The 26542-nt window shown below is 46.5% G+C and overlaps 1 protein-coding gene across 5 annotated transcripts in view; it reads left to right on the top strand.

Moving 5' to 3' along the window:
* MFHAS1 (multifunctional ROCO family signaling regulator 1) overlaps window positions 1-26293 on the top strand; it is a 100967-nt gene extending 74674 nt beyond the window's left edge. Inside the window, exons 2-5 of one of the 5 annotated variants that reach the window (XM_058720153.1) lie at window positions 13460-13586; window positions 19487-19597; window positions 23633-23833; window positions 24756-26293. In XM_058720153.1, the coding sequence (XP_058576136.1) occupies window positions 13460-13586; window positions 19487-19514 (155 nt within the window). In that variant the 3' untranslated portion in view covers window positions 19515-19597; window positions 23633-23833; window positions 24756-26293. Of the gene's footprint in view, window positions 1-13459; window positions 13637-16216; window positions 16416-19486; window positions 19598-23632; window positions 23834-24755 lie in introns of those variants that run through there. The other 4 variants (XM_058720154.1, XM_058720152.1, XM_058720156.1 and 1 more) reach the window with 4 other exon arrangements.
* Window positions 26294-26542: the final 249 nt, after the last annotated feature.

The raw sequence follows: 26542 nt of genomic DNA, 5'->3' as shown, positions 1-26542 counted from the left end.
AGAAGCCGTCCTCGGTGCTTTCCATAATATTGCTACTTCTTGGAAGTTTAAAACTATCAATGATCTTTAACTACTTTGTCCTACTAATTTAATGGTCATTTGTAGGTAAACCTACCAATTATTATTAGATATTAGATAGTATCTAGTTTTTTTTTAATTTTTAATGTTTTTTATTTATTAAAAAAATTTTTTAATGTTTATTGATTTTTGAGAGAATGTGAGTGGGGTAGGGGCAGAGAGAGAGACACAGAATCTGAAGCAGCCCCCAGGCTCCAAGTCGTTAGCACAGAGCCCAACGCAGGGCTCGAACCCACAAGCTGTGAGGTCATGACCTGAGCCAAAGTCGGTCGCTCAACCAACTGAGCCACCCAAGTGCCCCATGTTTTTTATTTATTTTTGAGAGAGAGAGAGAGACAGAGTGCAAGCAGGGGAAAGGCAGAGAGAGAGAGAGGGAAACAGGGATTCTGAAGCAGGCTTCAGGCTCTGAGCTGTCAGCACAGAGCCTGACTCAGGACTCGAACTCACACACCGCGAGATCATGACCTGAGCCCAAGTCGGATGCTTAACCAACTGAGCCACCCAAGTGCCCCTAGTATCTAGTATTTTTAATATTAGAACTTCCTATAGGATTGAGTAGAGCTTCAGCTTGAATTCATCTAACAATGTACTTTTTTCTCTTACAAGTAGTACAGTGAGGCACCAGGGAAATAATCGTAAATACAAGCTGGAAAAGAATCTTGGCCAAAAGATACATGTGTATATGGCATTTCTGCCTTCTATGCGTTTGATCTGAGATCCTTGATTCTTCAGCATGAAACTAATGGGATATGGTGAATGAAATTTGTCCTCCCCAGACTCTGTCAGGCACTTCATTTTCTTGGGTAGGATACTCATGCCCTCACACCAATTGGAGTTTCTTGGTGATAGCTTAGGTTTTTGATTAATTGTAGGGTTTGGCTTTATTTTGTTTGTTTGTTTGTTTGAAAGACTTTTTTTTAAATGTTTATTTTTGAGACAGAGAGACAGAGTGTGAGCTGGGGAAGGGGCAGAGAGAGACACACACAGAATCCAAAGCAGGCTCCAGGCTCCAAGCTGTCATCTCAGAGCCCAATGTGGGGCTCAAACTCACAAGCTGTGAGATCATGACCTGAGCCAAAGTCAGACGCTTAACTGACTGAGCTACCCAGGCACTGCTAAAGACATTTTATAATGTTTTTAAGAGAGAGAGAGAGAGACAGAGCATGAGTGGGGGAGGGACAGAGAGAGGGGGACACACAGAATCCAAGCTGTCAGCACAGAACCTGACGCGGGGCTCGAACCCAGGAACCGTGAGATCATGACTTGAGCTGAAGTCGAACACTTAACCGACTGAGCCACCCAGGCGCCCCTAATTTTGTTTGTTTTTAATTGAGATATAGTTGGGATATAACTGGCATAGAGTAAAATGCATAATTTGAAAGCGTATAGTTCGGTAAGTTTTGATATGTAGATACCCATAAAATCATCACCACAATCAAGATAATGAGCAAATCTGTTTCCCTCAAACATTTCCTCTTTCCTCTTCTCACCCCAGTCTCTTACTGTCCCCCACCTCACCCCAGGCAACCACGATCTCTGTCACTATAGTTTAGCTTGCATTTTCTGGAGTTTTATTTCGCGGAGTCGTACAATATGTGCTCGCGTTTGTTCTGGCTTCACTGACTCAGCAGGTACTTGTGGATTCATCCGTGTGGCATACGTCCATGGGTTCCTTCCTTTTTCTTGCTGACTCGTATTCCATCCTATGGATACACCATGAGGTCTTATCTGCTCACCACAGTGACAGAGACTGTATTGACCCTCTCACCCGAAAACAAAACAAACCAACAAAATATATAAAATGATGACTTTCAAGACCCTGAGCATTAGGCAACAAAGGACAAGGATCCTGAGAGATGGGAAACCAAGGAAGTGAGCCCCATAGCTGCCCCAGCTGAGTATCCTCAGCTGCAGTGCAGGGAGCGACTGCAGATTCCCTGCGTTAAGGAGACCGAGGTAACTAGAGTTTGCAGGATAGAAGACTAGAGAAGAGGGAGAACTCCAGCGATGTGGAGAACCTGGCGGGGTGCTGATCAGCGCACAGGTGTGAGGAAACCACAAGCCCAGGGACAGAAGGGAGGCGTTGAGATCTTTAAGTTAAATTTTATTTTTTTTAAATCTTTATTTTTGAGAGAGAGAGAGAGAGAGCGAGTGTGGGAGGAACATTAGAGAGAGGGAGATATAGAGTCCAAAGCAGTCTCCAGGCTCTGAGCTGTCAGCACAGAGCCTGACGCGGGGCTCGAACTCACAGACCGTGAGATCATGACCTGAGCCAAAGCCGGACACTTAACCGACTGAACCCCCCAGGAGGAGGCGCTGAGATATTACTGCAGCTGTAGTCTCCCCTTCCCCACATCTGGAGCATTAAATAATTTGTGGTACCTCTGCTTCCCCATGCCCCCCCCCCACCCTCACCCCTACTACTCTCAAAATAACCCATTTTCAGCTACAGTTCAGCAGAGGGCATTTTTAGCTACACTTACAGGTTTCCCTAAAGAGTCTCTGAACGATGCAATTCTTAAAGTTTAGAAAATATTTTAAGACGTTGGCATTAGAATCTCCCCAAATGGATTTTGACTTTGTGATGGCTTTCTCTTCAGTTTGAAAAAGACGACAGAACCAAGTACGACGGAGAAGCAGGCTGACTTCCCACAGCACTTCTGGTTGTCGCACCCGGCAGCATCGTGCGGGAGGTTAGGAAACCTGCCCTCGCTGAGCATCTGGGTACCCTTTGGAAGACAAGGGTGCAGACTTTGGCCCTAACCGCCTGACTGTGTGCTGACCAGTGTCAGATTTGGAACCACAGACCTGAGGGACCTGGAGAGGCTGCCTTGGATATGCCCTCAATCTGTGGATTCAGCAATTGGCTGATTCAGTTGTTCACCATGTACCGAGGGCCTGCTGTGTGCCGGGCACTGTTCTGGTTGCTTGGGATCCAACAGTGAGCAAGGGAAGTCCCCGCGCTTGTGGTGCTTACATGGGGCCAGTGGAGTCAAGAGTTTGATTGTGGACATGTCAGCATCCAGGTGACAGTGCTTCATAGGTAGTTGCATCTTGGTCCGATGTATCAGTGAAAACTCAAGACAGGGGAAATGGAGGCCATGGCAAGGCAAGTGGCCTCGTCAAGTGATGGGCTCTGCACAGATCGAGCTGCTCCGAGAATTGATTCCTTCGCGGCGCTACCCTTTCCCCAGGTGAAGCTAGTCCTGTTTGGCCATGTGACACTTTCTAATGGGCTTTAATGGCGTCAGGATTGTGTTCTTTTCTTTGTCTAACTGTATTTAGGCTTCAGTTTGGAAGCCAGCTACATCTGTTTCAAGACGAGATGCCATTGAAATATAAGGAGTTCATTCTTGTTCTTAATGACCCCTTTTGAGAGGCTAGGCCAATGAGTTCTGGGTTTCCATTGTTGGTGCCATACTTCCCAGATCATCATGGATGCTCGTTGCTTGTTTACAGTGGCCCCAGGTCCAGTCTGCATCTCCTGGGAATGAGACTCGGGCAGGGGGAGTAGGTAAAGCGAAGCTCATGTTGAATGACGACCCCAGCTACAGTAGGCTCTCCTATGGTGTTTGTTTATGCGGGTGGGAGATCCCCACCGTGTGCAGAAGAAACAAGCTGGACCATCTCAGGGCTCCTTCCAGCCTTAAGTTTGTGAGCTTCTCTGGTCTCCCAGGCCCCTGCAGGGGCTCCTCGGCTCCCCGCACCTAGCCTGACAGTCACTCCTTTTCCCTCCGAGAAAAATGTATTTGCAGAAATCTTCTCATCTTCCCTGTTAGGAGACCAGCAAATGTACGACTTCTGATCAGCCTAGTATTACCGAATCAGGTCGATTTTGATAAGGCTGTTGGGCCAGTGTTTTAAATTTCAGGCTAGGTAGGGGCACCTGGGCCACTCAGTCGGTCAAGTGTCCGGCTTCAGCTCAGATCATGATCTCGTGGTTCATGAGTTCGAGCCCCCGCATCAGGCTCTGTGCCTGGAGCCTGCTTCCGATTCTGTGTCTCCCTCTCTCTCTGCCCCTCCCCCGCTCACACTCTGTCTCTCTTTCTCTCTCAAAACATAAATAAGCATTAAAAAAAAATTAAATTTCAGGTCAGGCCATAAAAGTTCCTCCCATTTTCAGTTGGATGGAAAGCTACGGTTGGAGAGAGACAGTTTTAGTCAGAACGCTTCCATGTGTCTGCGTGAACTTCTCCGAGCCTGGAACCGTTTCCAGTAAGAAGTAGGTGACAGGCTCTCCAAATAAAGAGTAACCTTTTGAAAGCACTTCAGTCCAGCGGCGGGGGCTTTTTATAATCCTCACTTACATTTTGAGAGTGGGAAGGCCGAGCTGGGTTCGGGCTCAGCTTCTTCCCCCGCCACCTTCCCCCCCACACACTTTGATCTGTGAAGGATGTCTAATCCTTAGCCAAGTCTGTTGGAACTTTATCCAGAGCAGGAAAAAGGGAAATATTTTTCCTTTCTTGGGTGGATTTGTATTTCTATAAACCCTTAGCAATGAAAACGGAGCCAAGTGACAGGCCCATGCGTCTGAGAGGCAAGTTGTTGAGTCAGTGACAGAAGAGGAAGGGGCAGTGCATCTTTCTGCCCCCAGCCAGCTTTGGTTTGGGTTAGACCCTGACCGACCTTCTAAGGGTCACTGAGGACAGGATAGTGTTAAGTCCACATGAGCATTTTCCGGGGGCCGTTTCTGCTGAGCCAGAAGCCAACCAGTTAACTTCAGATCATAACTCTGGTGGGATATTCGTTACGTATGTAGTGGGTTCATTTGCTTCGCGTTTGTTGTTGCTGCTACGAGAGTAGTGCTGTGGAGGGCCTTAGCTGGCCTCTGTGAGTCACTTCAACTCTGGAAGCTTTACCTTCTCACATTATTGATTTACTCGCACGAATTTGTTGGCACTCATTGGACCAGCCCTTGGTACTTCTTGTGGGTGGCGAGTTTTTAAAATGTGCTGACATTGGGGCGCCTGGGTGGCTCATGCGGTTGAGCATCCAACTCTTGGTTCTGGCTCAAGTCATGACCTCACGCTTTGTGAGATAGAGCCTTGCATCAGGCTCTGTGTTGACAGCAGGGAGTCTGCTTGGGATTCTCTCTCTCCCTCTCTCCCTGCCCCTTGCCTGCTTACGCTCATGCGCGCACGTGCCCTCTCTCTCTCTCTCTCTCTCAAAATAAATAAACTTTACAACAAATAATAAAATAAAATGTGCTTGCCATTGGTATGAAATGCTTTCCTGTCAGAAAACCACCTCATCTAAGGTTCAAGTAGTGCCTCATATTTCTACGTTTCTAGGATGAACGGTGGTTTATTTTTAGACATTCAAGAGAAATCTTGTATATAATCTAAAGGTAAGGTATCTTGTTTTGGTGTCATTGCAATTTGTGTGTTATCTGGGCTAATGTGGGACTGATGGAGACTTTGAGATCAGAAAGGGTGAAGAACTTTGATATAATCATTTCTTTTGCTAGCGTTCACTCTTTTAGATACAAAGGCCTTCCTGGTAGGCTCCTGAGCTTACTGCACCTTCCCTGGAATCATTTCTCGTCCGTGTTAATAAATGCCGCCCCAGCCAGGTTCACCTGCTGTCCTGGATGTTTATTCCGGCTTCCAGGAATATTTATGTGGTGTCTGTTGGAACCTCACACTTAAAGGTGGAAGCCTCGTGAAGTTTCAGCCTGGTATCTTGTCCCAGTGCTGTGATGAACGCCCGGGGAAGGCAACTCTGGCGATTCAGAGACCCTGAAGCTTTTCAGCAGGTGGGGAATCTAGATAGAGGAGCGGCCTGAGGGGGGAGGGGATGGGGCTCTTACTCCACTGGCGGTGATGGAGATAGGGTGCCGTAGGAAAGGGGACTTGAGCGAGCCAAGCGTGAGGCAGTGGTAGGAGAGTATGGTACCGAGGATTGGATGTGTGCGAATAAAAAACCAAAAAAGGTAAACAGACATGAAGAAAAGGAAGTAGGAATTGTAATGTGAAGGAAGTGACAAAACTCAGGTGGCGCTTTGAAAAGAAATTGTGTTGGCAGTTTTCCCTCGGTTGAACTCTGGTCGAATGCTCTGGAAAGGGGCGCTGTGCTCTTAGGTCACAACTCTTCTGATCTAGAAGAGACCTGAGTCATTATCCACCAGGGAGGGGCGGGATGCAGCTCTTCTCGGCCTAGCACGCCTGAGGTATTCAGTCACTCCCGTCTGTCCCTCAACCAACCAAGCAAACAAAGCTTTATGTGATTAGTGAGCAGACATTACTATAAGGACAGTCATCCTCTCTTGGGAACTGGGCTAAACAAGGAGAAGCCGAGCTCGTTCACTCCAGGTGGAGCATCTTCCATAAAAGGAATATGAAAGGTGTCCGTCATCTGTGCCCAGTGGGGCGGGTCCCCCTTGGCTTGGCTTCCACTACTCATCAGGAGAGTCTGAGGACTTCACAGGTGAGAATCATTGTGTGAGTCATAGAGGAATCAAGCGCGTGACCTTTGTTTTTCCTCTTGCCTGTAACTGTCACCACCACCAGCCACCACCTTGGAGGACATTGGGAGGAAGTTGAAGCCAAGTGTTGACACTGAATTTGTCTAGTGCAGCCTGAGAGCAGGCCATGACGACTCACTGAAGATAGGTCCTGAGTCACACCTCTAGTTCAAGGGCATCTCCATGACCCCAGTTGGCCTGCTTCTGTTTGGCTTAGAGAGTGTACTCTTACGGATAAGACTTTGTAAACTGTCCCCAAAGCCTCATGGCACAGAAGGGCACGTGGGCGGTTTTCTTGTTTCTTTTTTTGGAGAAGTCTCAGCTTTCAGAGTCAAAACTGGTCTTGGGAATGCAACAAATGGCTGGAGACGGCAATGTCTTTGCATTGCTAAATCGCCCAGAACTCAGTAGATGCCTACAATTTGAAGAATTGAAGGGCTGTGTAGTGAAAATGAAAATATGGTTCTACAAGAAGTTCGTAATTTCTGATGGTGTGAGTTTTTGCAGCTGCCTTTGGAATGCGTGCCTTAGGATGCATCTGGCTATTAACTGGTCCTATCGTGGACTCATTTCCAAGAGGAACTAATTGAGCCAAAAGCAAACTCTGCTCACAGGAAGAAAGCAGCACCCCTGCAGTTTAGGGGACCAGTCTGAGTCCCGGAACTCTCTACAAGTACGTGTGGCCGAGTGCTGGACAGTATCTGTAGGCATCCCAGCTGACTTCCAGTGACCCAGCGGGAAGATTCCTGCCGAGTCTCCGGGTACCCCAGCCGGTTTCCTGGCAAGTTCAGTAGCAGCTCCCTGGGCACCTTCCAGAGAGTCTTGACGGTGTCCCAGCTGGTGTTCCCATAAATTCGGCAGCACCCATGGGAGTAACTGTCCAAGGACTCCAGCCAGTGCCCCATCCATTGAGTTTGACAGCACGCTCTGCCCACCTCCAGACAGCTTCCCAGGCAATTTTGTCCGCGCCCAGGGGATAGGTCCCTGCCGGCTGGCTTCGGAGGCTAAGAGTGGGCGGGTCTGGCCTGGGGCAACCCCTCCGGGGGTCTGCACTATTCCCTATCCTGAGAAAGGTGATTCCCAGTGGGCACACTTCTGGCCCAGCTGTCTCTGCTCTTTACAAAGACGTGCCCCACTCCCTCCTGCATGTCACTTTCTCTCCCCCTAAAAAGTTATAATTCACAATCAAAGGGCTGAGACCAAAGCTACTTAACAAAAGGGAATTTCTTTTAAAGTTGAGATTACCAAAACATACAACCTGATCTCTTTATTTCATTTCTTCTGAGCGGTGGCCAGCCAGGAGCCACCCAGCCATGGTCCTGTGGGGGGGGGGGGGGTGCAGGCATGGGGGGTCCTCCTCTGAAATGGCAGCCAAGTGTACAGATGGTTATGTTGGAACCAGCAGATATCGGGGGGGTCTCTTCTGCCTTTTCTCACACCCTCAGGTGTGCACGGTGGCGTGTTTTTAAATTGAGTGTTTTAACATCGGATGTTTACTTCTGCTGTGTATATACTTTCTGGGCTTTATTTTGTCTTAAGACAGCATGTCCTGTTATCTCTATCCGGCCTTCCTCTTCCACATGAAGTAACCAGGGTGTAGTTCTCTGGTCTTTGCTGCCTGATACCTCGATGGGCTTGGAAAGTGGGGGACTTCTGCTCACTGGTTTCAGAGGACGCTGCCTTTGCCCAGGGGAGATGTGGGAAACAGTATTCATGGATCGCAACATAGCTACATCCAGAGTCACATTTAATTAAAGTACAACAGTAGACTTTGGGGTGGGGAGAGCGAGGGGGTGAATTTTAGAATATTAGAGCGGAAGAGGTCCTGAAGACATCTAGATAGTTCCTTACCTAATAGAACCTATATACTTGTTTCTTTTACTGTCTAGACCACTTTGGCTGTTTTGAGGGATGTTGGTAATTTAGATCTTCATTCTGGATCAGGGAAGTGGCTTTTATTTGCACTAAAAAGAAATGTAAGGGGCTTTTAATATTGCGATTTGACTGATCAGTATGACACATTTGTCGTATTCTGTGTAAAGTGCTCAATGCTTGAGAATTCTGATGCTTTGCAGAAAAAGATGAAAAAGTTCCTTCCACTTCTGTTGAGTTTCTTTTAAAAAAAAAAAAACAAAAAACATAATAACATTTAGCGTTCTGTTCTTCCACAGGGGGGAAAACGGTTGATGTGGGAGCTTTTTAATGCCGGAAATCTTGAGCCAGAGTAATTAAGGACAGTTTTTCATAACTTTAGCGGGCACAAGGAGACTGGGCAGTGGCCTAAAACAGCTTCAGTGAATGCAGTGTTCTGTTCTTCGGGCCAAAGTTCTGCTTTTTCAGGAAGACTGACTGCATTGTGTGCCGCACGTGAACAGACCATCTCCAACCGTAGAGAAAGAACTAGCATTCGAAACTGGCAACCCCCTTGGGTGTGCGGCATGCTTTCGCCTCGTTTTCTTACTGACTCGAACATAAAATAATAAATAACCCCAGGACCATTTAAATCTTGAGGGACCGCTTTCCCTCTGAATTCATCTGTGTTCTTGGTCAGTTGATGTTTCTAATTAGAATGTAGCTCTAAGTGGACACTGACGCACAGAAATGTCAGTCTCATGATTTGTAACGACTACAGAGAATCCCATCTTACTGGTGTGTCGGAGTTTTTAATCATTTCCCCAGTGTTGGACCTTTGAAAGGGTTACCAGTTTTTCACTGTTTTATAAATAGTGTTGCTATGAGCAATCATTGTATAATTTTTGTCAGAGAGAAAGGCCTACTTCCTGGAAGCAAGTTCCTGAAAATGGAAATATAACAGGTCACGTGTGTATTTATCCTTACTTCACCACCGGCACATTTTATGTAAATGTAGCTTTTTTTTTTTTTTTCAGCTTCCACCAGCTTTGGGATTTATCTTACTGGCTTTTGCTAGTGATGACAGGCGTGTCATAAATCTAACATTTTTTCATTTGAAGTTTTCAAATTTCTGGTGACGCGGTATTTTGCAGGTAAATCATTTACAGTCTAATCCTGGCGCACGGCTTTACTACAGAGAATGTGGGTATGATCACATATTCGCATGAATTCTTTATATAGTTGGAAAAGTAAGCTTTTCAAAAAAATCTCATCAGTGTGTCATAGTGTCAAGAACTTACCGGATGCTGGACACAACATTTAACACTTTCTGTGTTATCTGATTTAATCATCACGATGTCCTCACCTCGGGACAGTATTACGTGGTGGTTAAGAGTGAAGTCAGATAGATAGTCCTGGGTCCAAATTTCGGCTTTGCCACTTCCTCCTTGTTGGCGAATACCTAACCGCTCTGAGCCTCCCTCGCCACCTCTGTATATAATGAGGACAGGATTGTAGGTACTTCATAGTGTTGTCGTAAGGACTAAGTGACATGATACAATGACACCCTAAGTGCATAATAAGTGCTCGATAAATGTTAGCTGCTACTGCGATCACCATTTTTTCTTCTGTGGTTGCTGTATGTCATTTACCTTGACGTATATAACAGCGTGCTGGTAACGTGGAGTCCTGGATAATCGAAATGATGGGTCTTCTGAGACTGTGTTCTCTGCTCTTGGAGGTCTTTTGGAGTCCTGCAAATCAGTATTCTTCTGTCCTTCTCGTTGTCCTTCTAACATTTCATAACTTTCCTTGGGGGGCCCTAACATACAGGACTACAGTTCCTTTTATGCACATGTGACTTTCTCAGATGCTGGGACCCTCCATATGAAAGGCCTTGACTTAGACTCCGGTATCCCCTGTGTCTCCTCACACACAGTAAGATCTCCCTATTTAGATACTGAGTGAATGGCTGTATTCTGGTGTTGCTTTTTCTAATGTTTATTTATTTTTTGTGAGAGAGGGACAATACATGAACGGGGGACAGGCAGAGAGAGAGAGAGGGAGAGACACAGAATCCAAAGCAGGCTCCAGGTTCTGAGCTGTCAGCACAGAGCCCGACGCGGGGCTCGAACTCATGAACTGCGAGATCATGACCTGAGCCGAAGCCGGACGCTTAACTGACTGAGCCACGCAGGCGCGCTGGCTAATATTTTAGCTTGAAAATCAAGTTTGTGTGCAAGAAACTTGAGATGACCAGCTTCTGTTTTAGTAGATAACACATATTATGAACCACTTTTGTATTTGTGATCATGTTTTTTGAGAGGAAAAGGCTGTTTTCCTCATTTTCTGAATCTAACGACAGGGCACATTCCTTCCGTCCTAAGAATCCTGGCACCTTGCAGGAGCCTGTTGGAGGGTGGGAACCTGCGGGAGGTTGTGAACCGTGCAGCTTGGCTGCTCGGTTTTCTGCAGCCTTGAGTGGAGTTTTCACACCTGGGAGGCTTCTCTGCGCCTGCAGCTTTCATGCCCCCCCTGCGGCTGGCAGTGCTGCTGGGGTAGGGCCTCCACGAAACCGGTTACCTGGCTCGGTAGGATACTGGGAATCTGGGGTAGGGGGCACTAAAGCTGTCAGTTTAATAAAAATTCATAACGGGTGCTTAATGGTCTACTGCAAATAATTGCAACCCTGGCAAATGGGTCCGCTCCCCCAAAACCAGCTGCGATCCCACGCGCTCGGGTGGCTGCAGGAGGCCTGTGGGCATTCTGCCCGCCAGGAGAGCGTTCTCAGGGGAAACCATGGAAGCTGAGTGTGTCCAGGCCTTGGGGGTGATCCTGGGGACAGAAAGAGCAGAGTAGAAATGTCAGTTAAGGAAGCAGGCAACAGGGGGCTTAGAACCAGGGTCGCAGACCTCGTCCCATCTCCCCGGGGATGCGCAGCTCTCTGTGGCACTTGGAACAGACCCGACAGACTCAGAGGGTTTCTGACTTAGAAGGTCGCGTTTGGACCAAATGACTTCCAACTTTCCGTCCAGCTCTAACGTGCTACACCACTTTGGTTCGTGTTATGGCCTTGGTAGCATTTTAGTGTTTACGTTTTTAACTTGCATTTTTATGTTTTGGAATCTTTCCTTAGTTGGTGTCAGAGTATGGCTCTGATACCCATGTACCCGTGGTACAAGCTAATCATTTGAAATTACCTTTTGCAGTCGTTGGGTGTTTATAGTAGTTTGGCTAAGGAACTTCAAATTACATTCAGTTCATATTGTCCAAAGCCACGGAAAAATGCTCGAAGCAGGAAACAAATGTCCTATCGCAGAACTGCAAATATGTCAACGCTTAGTTCATTATGTAAGAAGAGTGTTTTTAGATTGCTCCTTTAGAAGAGACGTGTTCTGGCATAAAGAAGCAGTTCCCGCTTTGGGAGGTCTTGGACGGTCGTGGCAAAGAGTAAGCATCCCAGAGATGGCTTCCCAAGGTCACATTCCAAGCCTGCCACTCGCCTGCCCTTGACTCGGGGTACGCCACATAACCACCCTGACCTCGTTTGTAAAGTGAGGATGACCCTCCTAGAGACATCGCACAGACGAAATGAGAGGTACATTTAAAGCTCTCGGTTCACTGCTGGCACGTGGGTGTGCCTCATCAGTGTGAGAGTTCCGCTGAAGGTGAGGCATTTCACAATACTGTATTTTGACGCCATGGACTTTCTAATCATTCCTTGTTGGCTTAACTTTGGGTTCGTTAGAATTTTTTTTAATTTTAAATTTATTTTTATTTCTCGAGAGAGTTGGAGGGAGAGTGCATGCAAGCAGGGGAGCGGCAAGGGGAGAAGGAGGGAGAGAATTTTTTTTTTAACGCTTTGTTCATTTTTGAGGGACAGAGAGAGAGCGTGAGCAGGGGAGGGGCAGAGAGAGGGGGAGATACAGAATCTGAAGCAGGCTCCGGGCTCTGAGCCGTCAGCACAGAGCCTGACGCCGGGCTCGAACTCACGAACTGTGAGGTCACAACCTGAGCTGAAGTGGGAGGCTTAACTGACAGAGCCACCCAGGCGCCCCTGGGGCCCTGAGAATTTTCAAATCAGTTCTACTAAGCGATGGCTGCCAAAGGGCTGATGTTTATTATCAGTAGCATCTTTCCCCAGTCGGCAAACGTTTTGTGTCCTTGGTTTGGTCTGTTTACTTTCTAGGTTTACGTAGGGGGATTTAGGCAGTAGCAAGTGCTGTCCTCAGCTAGAAGCTAGTTACTGAATTTTCTCTGAGCGACAGCACAGTGCCAGCCGTGAGAATAGAGAGAGGGCAGGGTGCTGCCGGTAAGTAGACGAGGTGGAGGGGAGAGTAAGGAATGGAAGTCCTCACTGCTCTTTGGGATTTAATGGTCTAGTTGGAGAGAGATGAGATCCGGGCGTGCAGAGGACGCAGATTTCCTCTGGGTGTTGTGGTAATCCATTAAGTTAACTGTCTGTTTTTACTGGACCCCATTAGTCATAACATAGTCTTATGCTGGTGCTTTCAAATCCCCACACAGACCTACCCAGGATATCCTCTTGCCAGTGTGAAGCTGGGCTGTTTACCTAGAAGACACCTTTGGTCGGCTGCGTGTCGAGATCATTTATGCAGGGCTTTGTTGAAGGGCTGCTACCGTCTGTCCGAATCCCATCTGCCCCAAATGCTAATTATGAACACCTCCTTGGCAGCTTCTCCGGGCCCTAGGGATCCTCGCTCAATTTGCCACAACATCTAGATAAAGACCTCCAGAGTCAGTCCATGAAAAGGAAGGTGAGGAAAATAGCGGCAGATGCTGTCTTTGTCTGGAAGGATGGCCTCTTCGCCACAGCCATTAGAACGTTCTCCATGGTGATGCAGATGAGAATGTAGGCGGCGGGCAGGGAGCAGGGCCGGTTTGCGATTCCGGGCGCATATCTGTTCTCTTGAGTCCGTTGTCTGTAGACAACGCACTACCTGCCCTCCTCCCGGCTTCCCCAGTCCCCGGGTGCTGCATTCCTCTGTGGAATGGTCCCATTATGAAGGCACACCTCATTAACACACTTTCTCTCTCCTCCTGCAGGGGAGTTGCTGAGTCAGCCCAGACCAGAAGGAGTGGCCGAGATCATTTGCCCGAAGAACGGCAGCGAGCGAGTGAATGTTGCCTTGGTTTACCCACCTACACCGACTGTGATCAGCCCCTGTTCCAAGTGAGTTCCAAACACGGTAGCCCCGGTCGCTCACTCCCCATCCTGCTCTGGTAGGTGTGATACAAAAGGCCGAGTGAAAGTGCCTTCCAGGAAACTTTGGATGCTCTCCCAAGGCAGACCTAGGTATCTGGGTGACAGAGGCACCATGGCTTATGTAACAAACTAGGAATTTTTATTTTTTATTGTTTATGATTTTTTTTTTTTTTACTTTTGCTGATTAAAAGTGAGAGCATTTGAAAAAAAGCATTTTTTAACAGCTTTATCGAGCTGTCATTTCGTAGGCAATACAGTTCACTCATTTAAGGTGTGTAGCTGGTTTTTAGTAGATTTGCAGGTATATACATCCAAAAAGAACATTTTTTTATGGATAGTGAGTGCCCACTAAGTAAGAAAAGCCTACAGCAAATCCGTGGTAGACAATTTTTTTCTGTAGGTCTCTGATTCTCAGCCCTTGATAATCATGGCTGTGCAGATTGCCCCCACCGTCCCCAAACGGCCTGAAACACAGAGAATGTACACGCGTGAACTTTTAGATACGGTGTTGACTTGGCATTACAGATCGAACTCCTCCTGTTTTGGGTTTTTGTTTAGTTCTTTTTGTAGTGTTAAGAACCACAGGCCACTTTTAAAGTGAGATAAAATCCCTTTTTGCTGCAAATCTTGCAAAGGAGCAGGGCACAGTCTTCTTGGAGATGCTCCGGGAGACAGCAGCGACGTGGCTTGTAGGGCAAGGCATTCATGCGGCAAGTTTGTGTTTTTCTTCCGAGCTGACCCCATAGAATTTTGTTTTCACAGACGAACTTTTTATAGGGAGGTTCTGCAGTTTGCATCTGAAAATGCAAACCTGTCCACCTCACCTTGAGAGACTCGTTATGGGGTGGGTTCCACAAGAGCCCCTCGCAGTAGGAGCTCAGGCCTCAGCCCGGAAGTGTCCGTTTGCCTGACTTTCGCGTGTTGTCTGCAGAGCGAGGTGTTCAGTGGGTGCTCATTCCTTTGCGGCTGCAGTAGAAGGGTGCTTTGTCCAAACCAAGTGACTCATTAGAACATCCCTAATTCATCTCTGCTGGAAGATGTCACCAAACACCCACGGGAAACTCTTATCTAATGCTGTGTATTCAGAATGCTATTTTAGCTAACACGCACATGGTCTGACTCCTCACACACGGGGCCCGTAGGACATTGGGAAATCGTGAAGCACTTCTTACGAGTACATAGTAGCTTCATACCAACCAGAGCACCCCTTGTCCCTGTCTGTTGTGTGAATATATCAAACACAAATGTGATTGTTCTTTGGTGGACGTTGGCCCCTTTCTTTCAGAAACACAGGGGGGAGAGGATGAGGGGGCTTACAGAAGTAGCAGGGGGTGAGGGAAACCGTTGCACTGGCGTCGGTTTTCCTGAGCCAGCACAGACGTTAACCTCTTGTTTCGCCGTAGCCGCGTGGCATTTAATAGGCGAGATAGAGGTAGAAGTTCGAGTATCAGTTTGCACAAGAAACCACAGTGGCAGCCAGCCAGCTTTATCGGTGCTTTCCCATGGGCTTCTCGTTGTGCTGCCGCAGAAAGACATTTATACCAGCCTGGAAAAAAAAAATGCTATCACCTCCTCTGTCTCTCACACGTTATTATACTTAAATTGAATAAGCAGCTTTAAGGTCTTGGGTAATCAGAGCCACGTAGCCTCAGACATCTAGATGCTGGAGAGAATACCTTTAGGGACTGAACTGCTTTTGACCTCGCTATGTGAATAGTTTTATTTCAAAATGGATTTTTTGTTTTGTTTTGTTTTGTTTTGTTTTAAAGCCTCATACAATGGACAGCGGGTTTGGAGTGTAAGTCTCAATTCTAAATGAAGGAATATCCATGAAAACAAACACTCAGGTCTGGCCCTGCCCAGTGGAGGTCTGATTTATGTCGATGACTGTGTATTGAAAGCAGGAGATTTGGGGGACTGAGGTGGAAAGCCGTCACAGGTGGTGGTTATTATGTAGTCACAGCTTGGGTCTGAACCTGACGATTAAACTTGGGGGTGCCAACAGGCAGTAGAAATTAGGAGTCTGGACCACTGCACTGGCTTTGCAACTCTAGGCCAGTTAACTTTTTAGCAAGGCATAGTAGAGTGATCTTTTACTTCTCTATCATCCCATTAAAATGCAGGTGGGTGGTTGAGATCCATCTTTCTTAATCGGGCATATGTATGTGAATTTCCAGAGGGAAGGGCCAGGCACTAGTCTTTGGAAAAAACAATATTCCCCCTGATGATTCTAATGTGTGTATGCCGGACTTTCTGATCTCTGGGGCCCCCTCCATGACTCTAAGCGTGGGCTCCCTGGCCAGTGGGCTTTTATCTTTGTCTATAGAGCCTATCTCTGGTCAGCAACCGATCGTCAGCACCAAGGCAAAGCTGATCCGTGTGCTACATGGATCAGTAACTTATTGTTCAAATCAGGAAAGGATTGAGGTTGACAGGAGGGCTCTTAATAATTATTCCAGGACAGCAGGCCAGCCAGTAAACTCTTCAAGGCATACAAGAATTATCACCCTACTCCTATGTCATTGATCTAGATCTCGTGGTGGTTTTTTGAAAAGACAGTCCAAGCTCTTTAACCAGCTTACTCCTCTCCTTTACAGGTCAAATCAGAGACTTGTCATTTAACTGCCTGCCTTTGACCATGTGTAAAATAATGGTGCTGCCATGTGCTTTATAAAGAAAAACCATCGATGACTGTTACTTAACTGGATCTTCCTTATAAATTCCAAGTTTTTCTATTTCTCATTTAAAAATTTTTCTGTGTTTTATTTCCCTATGGGGAGAGACAGAGAATAAAGAGTAAGTAGTGATTTTTTTTTTTAAGACGATTTACTTTCATCCATTGTTTTGATGATTGGTGGTTGGGGTCCCTACCAGCTTTCCATTGGGAAAAGATCGCATGAAAGAAATGCCTCTACTGTACCTCTCCCTCCAGGGGGATACTGAGGAGCTGAGTGGCTTCTTGTCTTTGCTAATTATCAGATAGAAATATGAGTCCTCTCCATACTCTGGCTCTTCTGGGCTGATTTTCAAGGATATTTGCTTTTCAGATGAGGTGAAGACTCACCTAGTGACACATTTGCTAGGTGGCTCTGAAAACTTCTGACCTCCTTAAGGATGTGGATTCTGTCTGATACACTTTTTAAATAATTCAGTGATTATTGACATTTATTATGTGGTTCACAGCCATCACCACTATCGAATTTTAGAACATGTTCATCACTCCTAAAGAAACCTGTGCCCTCTGGTGTCTAATACAACACATATAGTCCCGGGCAGGCAAGAAATTTTTTCGTGCCGCTTTCAGAATGGCTTTGCTGCTTAGGGTGTTGGTATTAAGCAGATTTGTGAGTTTCAAAGAAATTCTCATCACGTGTTATTCTTGGTCTCGTTCAGTCTAAAGGCAGTGAAGTGACTAGCACCCCCATCCCCAATGCCAGCCCCCCATTTATTGGACAGTAGAGAAGTGGGGCTGCTTGCAGGGAGACCTGCCTCCTTCAGTCAGGCTTGCTTGCTTTCTTTCTCCTTCCTTCCTTCCTTCCTTCCTTCCTTCCTTCCTTCCTTCCTTCCTTCCTTCTTTAGTATAGGAGGCAATGTTTTAAAACACAAACTTATTTTGTAGAGAAGCTTTGGGTTCATGACAAAATTGAGCAGAAGGTACATAGAGATCCCACATCCCTCCTGCCCCACTCTGCACAGCTTCCCTCCACCAGAGCGGCACATTTGTGGTACTAGATGGGCCCACACTGACACATCATCGTCACCCAAGGTCCACGGTTTACTTCAGGGTCCACTCTTGGTGCTGCACGTTCCATGGGTTTCTATGTCCGCCATTGTAGTATGAAAGGCAGTATTTCCATTGCCCTAAAGGTCCTCTTCCTCCTTCTCTTTATTTATTCCTCGTCCCCGCCTCCTCCTTAACCCCCGGCAACCTTTGACCTTTTCTCTTCAGCTTCAGTGAAGTATAAGCGACAAAGAAAATCGTACGATGGCTAAAGTGTTCATCGTGGTGATGTGGTATATGATACATCGTGAGAGCTTCTCACCACCTCGCTAATCACCCCGTCGGTCACTTCCCATCCCTTTCCGCCAGAAATTCTGGTCGGCCAAACTGACCCCTAAGTATTAAAGGGATACTGAGTCTTGGACATTATGAGCCGTTAAAGGCAGAGTCCTACTTTCAGTGGGAAAAGTAAGGAGAAAGTAGATTCATTGTTTTAATTTATTTTTGAAAATTTTATCTGTGAATTCCTGTCTTTGTCCTGCTGCTCTGTACATTGAGACACTTAAAATTCCAGTTCAGAAGGGAAGTGTGAACTTCTTTAAGTGAATGGCAGCTAACTGTTTGCTTTTAATTTTAGGTACCCTGTACAACGTTCCTCTTTCTCATTTCCAAAGAGGTTTAGAGGAACCCAGCCCCCACCAAGTATATACTCAGATAAACTGCTAGATAACCCAATCTATCTACTGCTTTTCATTAAATAAGTTCTTTTAATGTTTATTTTTTTTAATTTAAAAAAAAAATTTTTTTTTAATTTAAAAAAAATTTTTTTAATTCATTTTTGAGACAGAGAGAGACAGAGCATGAACAGGGGAGGAGCAGAGAGAGAGGGAGACACAGAATCTGAAACAGGCTCCAGGCTCTGAGCTGTCAGCACAGAGCCCGACGTGGGGCTCGAACTCACGGACCGCGAGATCATGACCCGAGCCGAAGTCGGACGCTTAACTGACCGAGCCACCCAGGCGCCCGTAATGTTTATTTATTTTTGAGAGCGAGAGACAGACAGACAGACAGGACATGAGCAGGGGAGGGGCAGAGAGAGGGGGAGACACAGAATCCCAAGCAGGCTCCAGGCTCTGAGCTGTCAGCACAGAGCCCGACATGGGCTCGAACTCACAAACCGTGAGATCATGACCTGAGCCAAAGTCGGATGCTTAACCAACTGAGCTGCCCAGCTGCCCCTCTACTGATTTTCATTTAAAAGACAGGATCCAATAGCTTAGCATCTAGAAATGTGTTACCTGAAGGCATACTGAAATGCAACCCACATTCTTCCATGTGGTTTCCTAATGGACCCTGGAACATACAGGACATGGGAATGTCATTTTTATTTCCTGACAGTTGCCGTTTCTCTTGTGGTGGTTCCGTGTCTGTCTGCACTCCATGTGGAATGGTGGCAATGAAAGGGAAGCAGATTCTGATTTGGGCAGGTCATGTGTTACAGAATTGGAAAATATGGGCCAGTTTGAAAGTTGTCAAGCTAAGCTTTCTCCTTTTCCAGAAAGTGCAACTAATGGTAAAAGGGCCGAGACACTGCATCTCAGAACTACCTCTTACACTTGGGTTATTGTATATATACATTTGTAAGTAGTCCCAAAGATACAGTGATTGCTCCGCATGAGAATTTGGCAGTTACATTGTTACCACACAGGGATATTTAAGACCAATTGAAATAGCCCTTTATAAAAAGTAGCATGAAGACACTGTCACCTTTATCTCATCAGATAAACGGGCAAAGTAGGTTTAATTACACTCAGGTTCGTTAGTATGGACCCAATAATTTCTTTTTACAAGAGCAACGGAGCAGCACAAACTTGGCTTTAGAACGATGGGGGATTTTTCAGTGACCACAGGATTGTGAAACACGGAGGGTGGGGATGGGATGGTATTTCAGAAGGAAAGGAAGCGGAATGTGGAGGTGGCCTGTGGGGTGTATCACGCTGATTTGTGTTGATTTGCTTTGTTTTTTGTAAGGAGTGAGACCGCTCATTGCCTCGGTCCTTTCACAGGCGAGGGGGAATAGTGTCTCTTGATTATTCAGTGCCCCATCAGCCACACTGATACTAGAATTTGTTCCCTCTCTGCTTAGGTATCTCCATACTTTCTTGGAAAATTAAGTGGAAAAGATAGTGCTTCTTTCCCTTATGTCATCATTTTTACTGTACCCAATCTGTGACTTTAGGAGCACCAAGTTTTAAGGGTAAGTCTCCGGGAAGCAGAGAGGGTTTCTTGAATTAGGGACTTCCTAAGGACTTGAGAGTTTAGTGGGAAACGGGGGTGGGGTGGGCTTTGGGATGAAGAGACCTCTTCATATATAGAGCAGGGCATTTTAAGGTTACAAATCTTTTGCTTATTCAGAATCAAGACAACACTGAGAATTAAGAATCAGGAAACTGCTTGATTCTTTGGCCTAACTTATTATGATATTGCGTATGTTAGTAATCTCAGTTCCTTGCTGGAATGAAAGAAGGCATTTTATTTTTAAGATTACCTTTATTATTTTTGTTTTTAGAGACAGAGGAAGAGCATGCATGCGCGAGCGGGGTAGGGGCAGAGGGAGAGAGAGAGAGAATCCTAAGGAGGTTCCAGGCTCTTGGGGAGCCTGATGCGGGGCTCGATCCCATGACCCTGGGATCATCACCTGAACCGAAATCAAGAGGTGGATGCTCAGCCGCCTCAGCCACCCAGGCGCCCCAAAAAAAGTCATTTAAAAAAATGTAATATGCACGAATGTAACATCACGAAAAGCTCGAGCGGATGGACACAGCAAATAGCTTCTTAAAAGTAGTGTTTGCCTTTATTTTCTCAAGGCAGTTTGGGCGCTGGAGTTACACTGCCCGAGTGTGAATCTTTGCCATTTGTTGGTGCCGTGGCTGTAGAGCTCTGTCAGAAGCGGATCCCAGAAGCGGTTGTCTTGTGGGGTTGTCGTGAGCATTTAGAGAGGCCATTGCTGGGGAGGCCAGGTAGCATTATTCCTTCCACAGAGCAAACAGCGCTCAATAAACTCGGTTGCTGCTTTTTCCACTAGGAATATTAATGGTGTGCACCATGGGTGGCATATCAAGGTAATCATAAAAAAACTTCAAAGGCAGATATAGATACTAGAATAAAATGTGCTCACCAACTTGCCTAGCAACATTTACTTATTTAAAAAGAATTTTAATGTTTATTTTTGAGAGAAAGTGCAAGTGGGGGAGGGGCAGAGAGCGAGGGAGACACAGAATCCCAAGCAGGCTCCAGGCTCCGAGCTGTCAGCACAGAGCCCAACGCGGGGCCCGAACCCACGAACGGTGAGATCATGACCTGAGCCGAAGTGGGGCGCTCAACCGACTGAGCCACCCAGGCGCCCCAACATTTAGTTTATTAACTGAGGTGCCTGCCCAGGGAGGGTGCACGTTTGTGCTGGACAGGTGGTGGCAGGGGGGCTGGCCTGCGTTGCCAAGTAACCCCGGAAGATCCGTTTACAAGGCCACCTGGAGTGTCCTGGCCCCATCCTCAGGGGGGAAAGTGGGGATGGATGAGTGGTATCATTTCTTTCATATTATAATCACAAACGCCTGCAGTGCCAGATGAACAAAACCCCCCAACGCACTGACTCACTGGCCCTGCACCGCCCTGTAAGTCACATAGGCCAGGGGTCTCTGGACTCCAGACCAGGCCACGTGCCGACAGTCACAGTCACCAGTGACGCGCCTCGGCCTGAAACCCACACCGTGGCTCCCAGTTCAGTGCTGTTTTCACACAAGCTCTTACTTACGCATTTGTCTTAGCATGTAGTATCGTAACAGAGCCTTGCACATACGGTAAGGCCAACAGATCAGGGAGTGACTGCCACTGAAAAAGACAGCTTAGGACTCACAGGGCCCTAGAGGAGGGTGTATGCTGTGCCATGGGGGGTGGGGGTGGGGCGGAAACGAGGCACAGAGAGGGGACTGTGCCCAAGAGCGCGAGTGAGTTTGCCGAGGGCGGGTGCTGGCTGGGCTCCACGGGCCTGAGTGGCTCGGGCGGGCCTCGGGCACAGGGAGGGTCCCTGGTTGCCTGGCACGTGGCTCTGGAGTGAGGGGGGCAGATAGAGGGTGGCCCGCAGTGTCGGAGCCTGATAAAGGCGGTGGCTGCGGGGTGCGGGCTCCGGATAGCGGGTGGGTACCGAGTGGGTACCGAGAAGCGCGCTCACGTCGGTGTTGTTTAGGGTCTCTAGGAACCTGCTAGCGCGGGGGGAGGGGGGGCTTCCAGGGGCAGCGAGGGCCCGGATGTCGAAGAATCCCAATACAGAGAATAAAAGACCTGATTAATTGATTAATACAACATGGTAGAGCCTCAGTTTCAGCCTGAGCTTCTAAACACCTGGACTGTGTGTGCTGTGTTCCAGCAAGAGCAGGTGCAGGACCCCGAGAGGATTCTGGGTCTGAGCCCCCACGCTGTCCTTTCCCCCAGTGCCCCACGGCAGCTCCCTTGGGTGTCCCGTGGGCTCTAGGCTTCACTGGTGTGAGTTACTGTCTTGCCCCTCAACGCTCCTCGTCGGTCTGCTTCCCGCCTCGGGGAGTGGCGTTGCTTCGCTCCCGTCCACCGAGCCAGGGGCTGCGGCTGCAGACACACAGCCTTCCCGAGATCTGTTCTCCCGTCTTCTCAGTGTATCTTGACACGAGTAAATTTGGCCACACAACCGTCTCTTTGGCCCTTCCTTTCCTCTAGATGCACCTGTCCCTGCCAAGATGCCTGTGACTGAGTCTCAACTGGCCTCCGTCCCTCTAATGTCTTTTTTTTCCCCTACGAACCAATATTATCTTTGAACGTCGGACCCTGGCCACTTCTGTGTTTAAAAGCCTCAAGGGGCTTCCTGGTGATTATAGGCTCTGGGTGCCCTTGCTGCAACATCCTTGTGCTTCTGTCTTACGTGTGGCTCAGGGGAACAGACAGCCAGACACAACTGTCTGCATTTCCGAAGGCTTGTTGGGTTCCGTGAGGAAAACATCTGCATCCCTCTCACAAACCCGAACTCGAACCACCAAAGTTACCTGCGTGGTGGAGATGGGAGTTTTCACACTGCCATCCTCTTTACGTTAGATTTATTTTCTTATTACTCGAATTTGAGGCAGGTGTCAAAACTTTCTCTACTGGCAAGTTTGCTATATATTAATAGGCCTTCAGAAAGTCTTCGCGGCTGAGTGCCATAGAAACACGAAGCTATCCCCAGGGCTCCGAACATCCCAACCTGGCTTTTAGCTGTCAAGCACGCTGTGGAGTCAAATCACCCTTGCTAAAGGCTGGCTCTCTCGCACCCTGGTGTGTTCCCTCCAGAAGTTATTTAACTTCTGGGAGGCTTCATTTCCTTCTTGGTGAATGTAGAGTAGGATGGAGCTTACCCCATAGGCGTGTTATGAGTTGAGGATTAATCCAGTAATGCACTGCGGTGAGTGGGTGTGATTCCTGATGTGTAGTAAGTTGTTAGTAAATGGAAGGTGCGTTTTTTTGGTAATGTTACTAATATTTTACAAAGTTTCTGTGAAATCAAGCACCATTGAGAGATGGGGGGGGATGGAGGGGCTGCATGTCATTATAGGAAAGGTGACATAAGGGATGAGGACCTTTGACCTCTTTCTCTCTAATCATTTTGTCTGAATTGAATGCCACTCTGTTTAATTAGGTGGCAATACAGGAGTTTATTTTATATTCATCCAACTCCAGCTTTTAGTTTGACAGCCTTGCCTGTATGTAACATTGCAAGTGAAATCATGCCTTTTAAGGCCAGTGAGACATCGTAAAAGTTCTCACTTTTCAGTATATATTCCTATTCCTAGAGGGCTGTTTAGCTCGCACGCGCGAGCACTTGTGTGTGTGTGTGTGTGTGTGTGTGTGTGTGTGTGTGTGTGTGTGTTCCTGAAAGGACTCAGTGCTGTGGTTAGTGTTTGGGGTTCTTGATTATAAATCTCATTCAGCTGTGAAATTACAATGGCTTAGGTGCTTATTACTGATTCGTATAGTTCCTCATTATGCCTAAACTTAATGTCACAACCAGAAGTGTTCGACCAGCCTTCTAGTGAAAAGACACTTTTCTTTGTAGGATCCTTAGTTGCCTGACTCATTTTTATAAGGAATTCTAGAAGTAAAAATTAAAATTGGTGCAAAAAAAAAAAAAAACCCGATTCCTAGTTTTGCTTCCTGTTCTTAGAATTGAGAATATCCTTCTCTGTCACCTTTTGTCATGTGTGTGCTTTCTTCTGCTCTACCCGTATAGGAAGAACGTTGGTGAAAAGCACAGAAACCAATGACTTCTATGGCTATGGAATTTCCGTGGAGAAAAGAGAGCATCAGAACTCACCTGGACCATCATTCGTACCCGGCAAACCCTCCACACTCCCACGCGCGTTCCGTGAACTTGAGTAATAACTGTCCAGGGTGCTTGCAGAGGAGGGAGCGCACCTGGCCTGTAGATGAGGTGGGGGAGGGGCGGGGGAGGACGGGGGTGGGCGGGGGGGAAGAACATGGAGCAAATGTTTTACAACCTGAACCTCAGAACTGTGATCCTCCAAGGAGAGCGCTACTTGAAGAAAAGAAAAAAAAAAAAAGTCGAATGGCTTCTCAGGGATTTTGTTTTCTGTGCACATATAAGCCATAGTTGCAGTACAGGTGGCCGTGTTTTGAGCACTCAGATTTCAGTTCTGTTAAATGTGAAAGAAGGATCGACTGACCGTTCATTGCTGTTCCGTAACTAGTGTAAAATATGTATATGTTTATCTTTATTTTTATAATATGCAAATACATTTAAATTTATACAGTTCGAAGCTTCTAGGGTTAGTTAACACTGGGTGCAATATTCTGCATGAGGACTGTGCCAAGATGGGGCTGGTTTCTTATTTTAGCAAAAGGCCTTTCTGTTCATTCTTTAATCTTTAGTCCTTCTGAGATTTTAAAAAACGCATCTGTCTGCCCATGGATTAAGTGCTGGTTCGCAGAGGTTGTGATTATCAGCAAGAACCTTACCTGTATTTCAGGCAGTGTCTCCTCCCCTTCTTTTAAATAAAGGTCCCTGCCTGCAAGCCTGTTCCTTGGGCAGGCTGGTGGGATTCTTGTTTTTCTTTGCCCACATTTCCAGTGGTGCTGGGCAGAATGTTCCTTGCTCCCAGCTTCCTGTTGACATTACGTTGTCACTAGATGATGTGCTAATGGATTCTTCAGGGGCAGAGGACAGAGGGGTCGTGGAAGCCTGGTGGTAGGATTCTTCAGGGGAGGGGGACAGAGGGGTCAAGGAGTCCATGGAAAATCTGAGTCTTTCAATAGCTTAAGATAATCAGGAGTCAGTTGTGAATGGTGCAAAGAGCTTTGCTAATGAGTACTTCTCTCTCTCTCTCTCTCTCTAGAACAGAGTCTGTGAAATTTAGCAGAGCACTTTGAAAGCCCTTCACATCTGGTGGTCAGACCTTGAGATAGTGAGCTCCCTAACTGGAGAGCATAGTCCCGCATTGGTTATTTATAAATACAGAGCCTCTGATTGGATGGTCTGCTGCCAAGAACTAGTAAAACCATTGTTTTAAAATCTCCACCAAGTAAAACGTGAAAAGCAAAGCAAATTGCTCTCATCTACTCCTAATTGGGGCCAAACAGTATCTGCTGCAATAGTAACACGTTCCTTGAAGAGTATAAAGGACTCTGTTTACAGCTGCCTCCTCTGTGTGTTGATGGAAGAATGTGTAAGACAAACTGTTTTCTCACCAGTGTAAGGCATGAAAAGTGAGTCAGCTGGTATTATTCTTTTCCTTCTTTTATAAAGTATTGACTCTTGGAATACCACTATACAAAGTCTCAACATATTTTTTAAAAGAAACAAGCAAAGCAGCTGCATTGTGAAAAATCTTAAGTTGAGTTTTGTAGATTTTGTGCCCCAGGAGTTGACTTCACTAACTCCAGAACCTCAGTGAAACAAGTATGATTTGTCATGATCATAAAATCAAATGGGATCAGACTATTTCTGCATTTTTTGATACTTGAATACGACACCTCAATCTTGAGATTTCGTTTTCTTTTAGAACACAGTCACGAGATTACCTGCTTAATCCTTTGGTCACAGTTCTCTGTGTGCGTGCGTGCGTGTGTGTAAACTGAATGGTAACATTTAACTGCTTTATGGACCATTGAATTGTTGGGCATAGGAGTTTTGTAATTGGCACGAGACAGTTCCCAAACTGTCAAATTAACTGACTTTGACCAGTCTTTTTTTGCAAGGACACTTAAGGATGTGACTTCGGGCTAACTCCCCAGGGGACCATATTAAGTGAAAAAAAAAAAAAAAAAATGCTCCTTTGGGTGACATACCCTGCAAGGTGTTTATTATAATTATGACCATAAATGCCCACATTCTTAATATCTGCTATTTTTTGACAAGTGATGTTTTGTGCTGTCACCTGAACCCTAGAGAAGCAGTGTAAGAAGGAATCTTGGTGTCACATGTGTTTCGGCAAAAAGGTCGTCATGATTGAGGGTCATGTGACCAAAAGAAGCTCCAGAAAAGCTTGAGAACTTGCTTCAGGGTGGGGGGGAGGGTTGGAGATACAGAAAACACTCTGCTCTACTGGAATTTTCAGTGTCTGTGCAGGAAATTCCGTTTTCTCTTTCCATACCTGGGAAGGCTCGGCCAGCCGAGGTGGACAGGCAGTTCACAAAGCACAAGGGGGAGTCTTTCCAGACCAAGTAGTCCCTCGCCTGGCAAACAAACGCCCTTCAAGTCTGTTATGGTTTCTATTCTTGCAACCAATGGTATCAAAACCGCTTCCTGGAATTGTAAAAGTGCTGCCAGAATAAATGTTTTTCCCCCTTCCAAGAAAAAAAATGACAGTGCTCATATTTGACATTTGTGCGTTGAACTCTTTTGAATGAATAAAAAGGAAAGGGTTTGGTATAACTCCTGATGGGGTGTGTGTTCTTTTTCATGCCACAGTTTGTAAATTGTCATTGTGGTTTCCCACTTAATTGTCGTGACTGGGCAGAAATTAAAAAAAAATTCAAGAAAGTTCAATAAAAATACAAAGAAATGGTTAAGCAATTATATTTCCGGAGTTTAGTTATTTTTGTTTTTGATTTCTTTACTTTCAATCATAGAAATACGATTCATAGTTTTAGTTCGTAGGTCACTTCTGAGCTGTGGGAGATG

The sequence above is a fragment of the Neofelis nebulosa genome, chromosome 3 (assembly GCF_028018385.1).
Source record: "Neofelis nebulosa isolate mNeoNeb1 chromosome 3, mNeoNeb1.pri, whole genome shotgun sequence".
In the NCBI taxonomy this organism is placed as follows: Eukaryota; Metazoa; Chordata; class Mammalia; order Carnivora; family Felidae; genus Neofelis; species Neofelis nebulosa.
Note: the sequence above shows the minus strand (reverse complement) of the source record. Positions and strands in the feature narration are given on the sequence as shown.